The sequence below is a fragment of the Cucurbita moschata genome, unplaced genomic scaffold (genome assembly GCF_002738365.1).
Source record: "Cucurbita moschata cultivar Rifu unplaced genomic scaffold, Cmos_1.0 Cmo_Scf00061, whole genome shotgun sequence".
Lineage (NCBI taxonomy): Eukaryota > Viridiplantae > Streptophyta > Magnoliopsida > Cucurbitales > Cucurbitaceae > Cucurbita > Cucurbita moschata.
The window spans coordinates 278,203-287,225 of record NW_019268577.1 but is presented as its reverse complement, the minus strand read 5'-3'; the positions used below and the strand labels follow the sequence as shown (position 1 = coordinate 287,225).

The window sequence follows — 9,023 nt, the reverse complement described above, 5'->3', positions numbered from 1 at the left end:
ACTCCATATGCCACTTCTTTAACTTGCCCAAGTTATCGTCTAAACAGGCGTGTTGACAATAATGCATGACAGAGTTTGATTTTTAATTCGAGCATAAGCTATGTACAACAAATTAGGCTGTAGATGCCTTGAGTCGAAAGAGCAAACATGCGGCCCTGTGCATGTTAGCTCACTTGCAGGCTAGCAAGTTGTGTGGAAAAATATGAGGGAGTATCAAAAGACACTTGGCCAAAGACACCGCCACCCAGAGCATCATGCAATTGATTAGAGAAGGAAAGACCTGCCAACTTTGGGTTGGGAACAACCTACTAAAAATAATCAACTGTGCATTCCCTATTCGGGGAACCTGAGGAGACTTCTAAAGAAGGAATGCCATGACACCTCATGGGCAGGCCACAATAGGGGATAGTGAACCTACACACCCTCCTTAGAAGGGGGTACTACTAGCCCAACCTTGGAGACGACGTGATGCAATTCACGAAGACTCGTTTTGTCTGCCAACAACAGAAGGTCGAAAGGATGAAAATTGCAGGGTTATTAGAGCCCCTACCAGTCCCCTCACGATCATGGGAGAGTGTGTCTCTTGATTTCATCACTCGCCTTTCCAAGGTAGGAGAGTTCGAGTCTATCTTAGTGATTGTGGAAAGATTTTCCAAGTAGGATTTTCCAAGTATGCCACATTGTCTTGACCCCCATGTCCTGTTTCATTGAAACAATTACTTAATTATTCTTCCGTAATGTTGTTAAGTTGTGGGGCGTACCCATGAGCGTCCTGTTTCATTGAAACAATTACTTAATTATTCTTCCGTAATGTTGTTAAGTTGTGGGGCGTACCCATGAGCATCATCAGTGATCGTAACGGGAGTTTTATTGGAACCTTTTGAACCGAGTTGTTTAAGTTACTGGGGTCAAGCCTAAATACCTCTTCAAGCTATTATCCTCAGACAAATAGAAAAACTGAAAGATTCAAAAGTACGGTTGAAGTGTTCTTGCATCAGAAAATTGGTTTTAAATACTCTATGCTCAATTTAGCTTCAACTGTCAGCAAATCTCTTCTAACTCCCTTCAAGATAGTATGTGGTGGACAATCCTTCATGTCCCATGTCATTAACCACCCTTATACTGGAAAAAGTCCACAAGCCTACAATTTCACCAAGGAGTGGAAGCAAACCTCTGAAGTAGTACGTGCATACTTACAAAAAGATTCACAATAGATGAAGTGGGCAGACCTAAAGTGTAGACCACCAGAATTTTAAGCCAACGACCAAATTTTGACCAAGTTAAGACCAGAACAGTTTCAATTTCAAGGCAATAGGGACCAAAGACTAATGCAAAAATACAAAGACTATTGGCATGGATGAAGATCCATCTTGCCATCAATGTTATCCATCTAAACCATATCACCCTGACAATGACGACCACCGGCACAACAAAGTGACACGACCTCCAGTCATGTATACCAGTAAAAAAAGTAGAAGAGATCTTAGTCGACGTCACGTCAACAACCCACATCAAAACATTCAAGAGTTTTCCAAATTCTGAAAATCCCATTGAGATGAACCATTTCAACGTGTAACTAGGGATCAATAATATTTCCCATAAAATTTCATTTCTCATGTTCATATCCAACTTTACGGCCGTGTCTGATTCTTCATGTAAAGTATACATTTATGACCGATGATTAAATTCACTCATCAATCGTCCATGGATGAACACTGAGTGAGAATCAGAGATAATCTTATAAAACTACGCCATTGAATCTGTTTTGAAGAAGCTTCATTACTATTTTGTAGAATCTGCTTATCATTGAAAAAACCCAGCATTCGCAAGAAAAGAATACACGTATAAACCAGAAAGTTTGGTTGAATCATCATGATTATAAGCTCCCGCATTCAAGTGATGGTTTTTTTTTTCTCTTTAGCAAGGCAAGCAAGGCAAGCAAGGCAAGCAAGGCAAGCAATGCAAGCAAGGCAATCAAGCAAGCTGTGGGTCTTATTCAGCGCTATATTTCTTCTAAACCGCGCACCTACAACTTTTCACCACTCTGCAAATTCAGACTTTCATCATCGTGTAAACAATTCCATCTAAATGTCTGCTCCCTACAAAGACATTTTTTATAAAAAAAAAAACCATTCTCAGCCTCAACTCCCTCTGCAACTTGTGCATTACAAAGGAACCAACTAGACCCTCACCTCCCCGAAAAATACGTATAAACTAACCAGACAAGCTGATAGACCAAATTACGTTACACTGTGTTTTGTTCATAACATTTTACATGCCCGCCGCTGCATGTTCGGCTGACCACTTCCATACTTTCACTTGTCCCGTCCCGTCACCGGTAAAGAACACGCCGCCTGGACCAGCCTGAATTGATCTAATTTCTCCCTTGGAATGTATTTTACCCCTCTCAGAGAACCTATCACCAAGAACACATCTCTAAGTGGTCTCGAGAAACAAAACACTATTTCCAATATACATTCAGAAAAACGAACAAAGAACAGAGAGAGAAAACCAAGAACTGAGAATCAAAACAAGAAATATACTGAACATGGGTAAGATAACTCACGATGGCAAATCATAAAGGCGAACTGAGTTGTCGTTGCACGAACATAACAAAATAGGCTTGCCATCTAAATCATGCATCCCACAGAGGGTAAGCAGGCCCTGAAAACGACCATCATCACGTCACATAAATGAATTGAACATGTTGATTGAGGGTATCATTCCACTGTATCCAAAATGGCCCCAGATACCAAAATAAATTCAGTTGGAACTATAATCTAAGACAGACAGCCCAAATTTCTGAATTTCCCCTTTAATGAAGCAAAGAGGATAAATGATTCATTCATTTCTCAGTTTCAGTGAGAGACACTATAGATCTGGCAGGACTTGGAATTAGTTGATCCTAAGCCTAAACTAATTCTGAAAAGCACTAATACAATTAGATCACCAACTAATTACAAGAGGCATCTGAATTTGAGGCCAATCCTGTCAGTAACATACACACTAATAAAATGACAACCTTATCTAGAGTCTCAAATATATATGCAACGCCAGCAATAATAAAGCATATGAGCGTAACTTAGTAAAGAACATTTTGTATTATCCAACGAAAAGATAATAACTAAGCAAACAAAAACCACAAACATACATGATCTTCTGTGTGCGTGTAAGTTACTTCCAAGTTTCCACTTTCTGTAGCAGCCCACACCTGCGGGCAAGACAAGTTGAACCATTGTATAATTTTCCCGTGGTAAAAGAACATGAACAGTGTCAAACTGCCACCTTTGCGTATTAGAAACTCAGTATGTAAATGAGATAAACCTTTATTGTCTTATCTAGTGAACACGACAAAAGGAATTGCTCCCAGCAAAGCACAGACATTACAACTGATGTGTGATCTGTCAGAGTCTGTAAACATTGTAAAGATTCCAGACTCCATACCTAAAAGAACAAAGAATAGAATTAAAATGAAAGGGGAAAAAATTATAAGCAGATAAAAGATGACAAATACTCAAGTTCAACTCACTTTGATAGAATGGTCCATGGAACCAGAGTAGAGCCTATTAGCTCCGACAACTAAAGAAACAACGGGAAGGGTATGACCGTTGAGTGATGCAGCTGGCTCAAAGCAGTTGGTTGCCACATTAAATTTCCAGGCCAATATTGACCCATCCTGTGTGAAGAAGGGCAAAAAATAAGATTAAACTTGGATGACTACCTCAAAAGTATTCGAGCGAAATCCACGGATATACAAGAATTAGAAGGAACCATATGCATCCAAATATGAGAAGCAAGAGCAAATAAGAAATGCTACGATCTTACATGTTACAACTGAAGAGATCATAGAAGCCTATAGACCGAAATTAAAAAGCCACATGTTCTTAACTCCTTAAAAATAATTTAGGAAATTTGCAATTTATACCCTCTCAGTGTCACTTAAACCTTAAACTAATAATTGTAACCATTAAAACCCTAAAGTTTTATAAATGATTCCACTTGGACCCTTGATTAGGATTCCATTTTAAAACTATTAATACATCATTTTCACATTGCCTAGGACTATTTTGTAGGCAGGAATTAACATACTTTTAAAAAGAACTGAAATCAAATGTAATTAGTGATTTTTTATCTTCTCGTCTTCCTCAACTTTTTTAATTATTAAGGAAAAATTAAATGATAATATATAGTTTTAATTATTTAGACAAAAAATTGATAATATGTAAAGAAAAGATCAATTTATACTCCAAAACTTTGAGGGTTGTACTAATTAAAACCTCAAACCAATAATTATATCAATTTAGATCCCAAACTTACACAAGTGAATATATTTAAACCCTCCATAAGAATTACGTTTTAAACTCATTAATGCCTAACCTTCACACATGTATACAATATCTTTAAACACAAGGATTAATGTAAATTACAAAGAAAGTGAGAATCATTAATCTTGAGCAGTTACTCCTTGATACAATTATTAAGACCTCTACATTATTCTCTGAGAGTCTAAATTGATTCAGTGAGAACAGTTTAGAGTTTAAATTAATACAACTTTTAGTTTGAGGTTTTAATTGATACAACCCCAAATTTTACGTAAATAAATTTTCTCCCTTTGTTTTTTTAGAAACAACTTTAAAACATCCTCAAAGAAACCAAGGAGCTTTGCATAGAACTATTCTAGTGGGAGCACAATTTAGAAAATTGGGAAAATTACAAAAATATTAGGACGCTCCATTTTGAAACAACATTAACCCTGCCCCCAAATGGGCACTATGATCTACAAAAGAATCCTGAAATGTCCTATTTCTTTCCATCCACATTTCCTATCCAGAAGAAGAGCTTTTACTAGAATCAGACCACAGAATATAATGTGTTCCTTTCACAGGAATACCACAGATTAAAAAAACACAACAAATTTGTCAATTAATCATTAGTCAGAGTGGTAAAAGACAGCAATGTGATAGTTATAGTCTGGGGATGAGCTCATGAACAAGAGAGCTTATCGCTAAAATTCTCACAGATAAAATTCAGAAATAACGAGAATACCTGTGTACCAGCAAATAGCAAATCATTGCCCACAACAAGGGCATAAACTAGGCCAACGGGTCCACTAAGACTCAGATCAGCTGAGGTCTGAATGTTCCATGCCTACAGACCACATATCAAATTCTCTGAGTTAGTTCACATCAGGATACATCGGCATTAAAGGATATCCATAGGCTAAAACACAGTTACAGACATACCATTCATCTGTTATGCAAAATAACACAGTAACTGTACATCAGCTAATAAGAAGTCATATCAGATCGTTTCCGCCTCACCTTAACACAATTAGGTATGCCAACAAATACCCAAGGGCCTTCAGTAATCATGGAACCAACTTCTCCGCAAAGATTAATAACGGCCAGGCACTGCAAAGAAATGCAAAAGATTTCAGAACACTTGTGTAAAATACTAACTAATAATCCACATGTCAAATCCTTTTATTTAATGTCTTAGACCACATTTTAAAAGGCACAAATTTGGATGGAAGAGGAAAGACCAAAAAGCAACACGGAACCTTTAAATATAAGGCCCAAAATTGTCCCAAATCATGAAGAAGACAACAGTAACTGAGACCCAGAGTTACGTCTTACACGTACCAACCCCAATTTCAGAGTGCTCGATAAAGCAATCCACTATCCTTAAATAAAAAAGAATATATATAGAAAAATACAATTAAAATAAAAAAATAAAAATAAAGAACCTTTAGGTATATTCATCTTATTATCGCCTAGGCAAAAAATTCTCCCATTCAGTATTTTTTAAAGCTCAAAATACACTGAAATGCAGTAGTTTTTTGAGGCTCAAGTACAANTTCTACATAAAATTGTGTTAAGCAGGATAGAGGTTTCTTCTGTGCATATATTAAAAGAAATTCTAATAATTTAAGTTTTATTATTATTATTTTTTTTGTTAATCCCCCCTCTCTGTTTTCTCTCGTATTTCTTATTTTTCTATTTTCTGTTTTTTAAACTCACTTTGAAGGTGATTAGCACTTGTAGAGCATGTAGTTTTCTTCCTAAGGAGAACATAAAGTCTCAATAGTTTATATATATATATAAACAAACATAATTGCTTAGCTCAGGAATCGAACTCAAGCTGGCGATTGGGCTGGGAGAGTCTTTCAAGTCCTGATTGTAAAAATTGATTTCTTTTGTGTTTGTATGTTTGATGATCCTGGCTAATTTCCTTTTGAAGGATGATACAAAACAATTTGTACGAACTGTGAAATCTTCATTAGCAAGGGAGTTCTCTTGATATGCATGGAAAATACTTGGATAAGTTAGAAAGATGATTATGATGAACCTCTTGGTGTAAATTGTCAAATCTCTTTGCTTCATATAGTTATCCCTCCCTATTAACCAATTGGAAAAGCATTTTTGTAATATTCATGGACTATGCATCCCTTTTGCAAAGTTCATACATCCATGAAATTGTTTCTTACACAAAATAAAAAAAAAAAAAAAAAAAAAACACATATATATATATATATATATATATAAATCTTCTATATATGAAAAGAGATAAAATGATAACAAAATTATTATTTACATTATTTCGATAGAAATCCAAAATATATAATATAATAAATAATGAGTTAATGGAAGCTATAAAATATAAGAGATTTTGTAAGAGATGGTTTAAAGAAATGAGGCCTTTTATAACATACTTCCTTATTTCTTAAAAGAAAAACCACTAAGCCATCTGCAGTGCCTAGCACCTGAGTGCAATTGTTAAGACACTACTTTCTTTCCTCACAGAACAATAACTCAGGCATTTCCTCTGACTGATAACAACAAAACAACAGTTTCAATTTTATCGGAAATCCCCAAGAGATAATTACAACAACAATAGTTGAAGACAACATGAAACCCAAGATGGTTTTAGGAAATCACTTTAGATGTTATTGGAAAATGATAAACATGTCCTGAAATGAATGTCATTGGAAACCTTCTTACAGAGAGCTTCTGATGAGCCTTGTGGTATTCTTAAAACAACCAGCATTTTGAACATGGAAAAAACAAATGGCCGTGATAAACTAAGAATTTAAGTATGCCATTGCCATTGTTGAATAGAAAGCTTTTTGTTTTCTCATGGGACACCCACTTCTTAACCTTTCCTATGCCCAAGTCTAGAAAAACAAATGCCTAAATTTTTTATTGAAGATGAAGCCAAGTCGTGGAAATATGGTAACAGAGCAAAACAGCAGCCTAAACCCAAAAAAAAACCCTAAACATTGGAAAGAGTTCTATAAGTATTAATGAAAAACTCCTCTTTACTAGCAAAAGATAATGGTACGTATATGTGAATATTTATCCTCCCCACTCCGTACCCTTCCCACCAAGATACTTGTCTTACCCCCAACGAAGAAATTCTAAAAGCATCGGTGATAAAAATACATGGAAAGAAAGGATCACTTTATATGAGCTATCTAGTCACTCTTAGATTGCGGCTTACCCCTCAGCATCCAATTAAGAAATATCAAGAACTCAAGTCTCCAGTAGTTCCTATGAAGCTTACTGCGATTTAGCTTCCAAAAATAGAAGAATTCCGTTTATGTTCACTCTCAGCAAGAAATTGCTCTCAAATCTGAAAAAGTTCAAAACAGAACTAGCCTACACCATTTTTCACAGTAAAGGAGGTCAGTAACTAACCTGCCCGGACTGGCAGTCCCATACCCTGACGGTCTCATCCTTGCTACCCGTATATAGCTTATCAGAACCAGATGGAAAAGCAATCCCAGTTACAACCTATAAAAATCACAAGTGAAGGGAACATTAAGTCCCACATTTGCAGTCAATAGAAGCAATATAGGATAAGAAAATCACAATTCTCTGCACAAATCGGAATTCAGGTTCGTTTAAGACACATATCACTTGCCTTCTGATGCCCATCGAGCTGCGTTAAATGCGAGAAACTTTCCCCCAAACTCCAAGTATGCAAGAATCTACACTTATCGCCATAACCACACTTCCCCTGAACCCAAAAATTACAAAGCTTCTCTGTCTTTTTAACTACTCTATTACCACCACCATGAACTCGTCCCCACGTCGAGCCGCCGCTAAAATTGGGACTCCGTCGGGGAACAGACACACTCGAATCATCAGAAGAGAACCCATTACCCCTCTTGGGAGCAGCGTTCGTAGCTCCATTCGAAGTCGCATGAGGAGGGGCATTTAACTCTCGGTGAAGAAAAGGACATGGATAACGATTACATTTACCCGCTCTCCAATGGTAACAGACCTTCTGATTCCTACCATCCCCGGAAGGTGCGCCCAGCCTCTGAAAAACGCGCTTACCGCCTCCATCGACATCCATACCTTAAAATTGAAAACCCTAGTCAGCCCAGATCACAAAAATCGGTATCTCCAAATGTTCGAAGTAGCAATAGGACGTAAAAAAAAATCTGGAGCAGTGATGGGCCAAAGAAGAGGATTCTTCAAGCTCAAGGACGTGGCAGGCGCGGGCAGCACAGGGGAAGGAGAATGTTGAGCAGGATCATGAAGGTAGGGATTCGGGGAAAATCGAGAAAGGAATTGGGAGATTGAGATGGAAGGAGGGGGAAGGATAAATTTGGAAGTGTCAGAGAAACCCTAGAAAGGAATTGGAGCAGAGATTAAAATTGGGAAGTACAGTGGTGGTTTAGTACAGATGGAGATGAACATAGAACCAGAGATGACGCGGTGTATAATAAGAAAGCGTGAGATGTACGAGAAGGTTATATCTGTCATTTCACACCCCCAAAATTTTTATCCATACATTTTTTTATATAATTATACTAATTATAATTAAACTACAATTTTCATTATTGATTTTTTTGTTTTTTGTTTTAATTTTTCTCTATTACGCAAATTTTGTATTTTGTATTTAGATCTTTAGCATATTCAATCTTTAAAAAAAAAAAAAATTACGAGTTTATGGTACAAAATAAATTATTAAGCTTTCAAAACATTTAAGAATTTAATTAATATAAAATAAAA

General features: G+C 36.5%; 1 protein-coding gene across 1 annotated transcript; it reads right to left on the bottom strand.

Annotated features, from left to right (window-relative positions):
• Nucleotides 1-1,985: 1,985 nt before the first annotated feature.
• LOC111436999 (zinc finger CCCH domain-containing protein 48-like) lies at nt 1,986-8,707 on the bottom strand. The gene is made up of 9 exons (XM_023074828.1): nt 7,924-8,707; nt 7,698-7,793; nt 5,322-5,411; nt 5,047-5,148; nt 3,530-3,676; nt 3,325-3,444; nt 3,152-3,211; nt 2,567-2,664; nt 1,986-2,416 (listed from the first exon to the last, which is right to left on the bottom strand). Exons 1-9 carry the CDS (start codon nt 8,359-8,361, stop codon nt 2,272-2,274), a joined length of 1,296 nt encoding a protein of 431 aa, XP_022930596.1. The 5' UTR covers nt 8,362-8,707; the 3' UTR covers nt 1,986-2,271.
• Nucleotides 8,708-9,023: the final 316 nt, after the last annotated feature.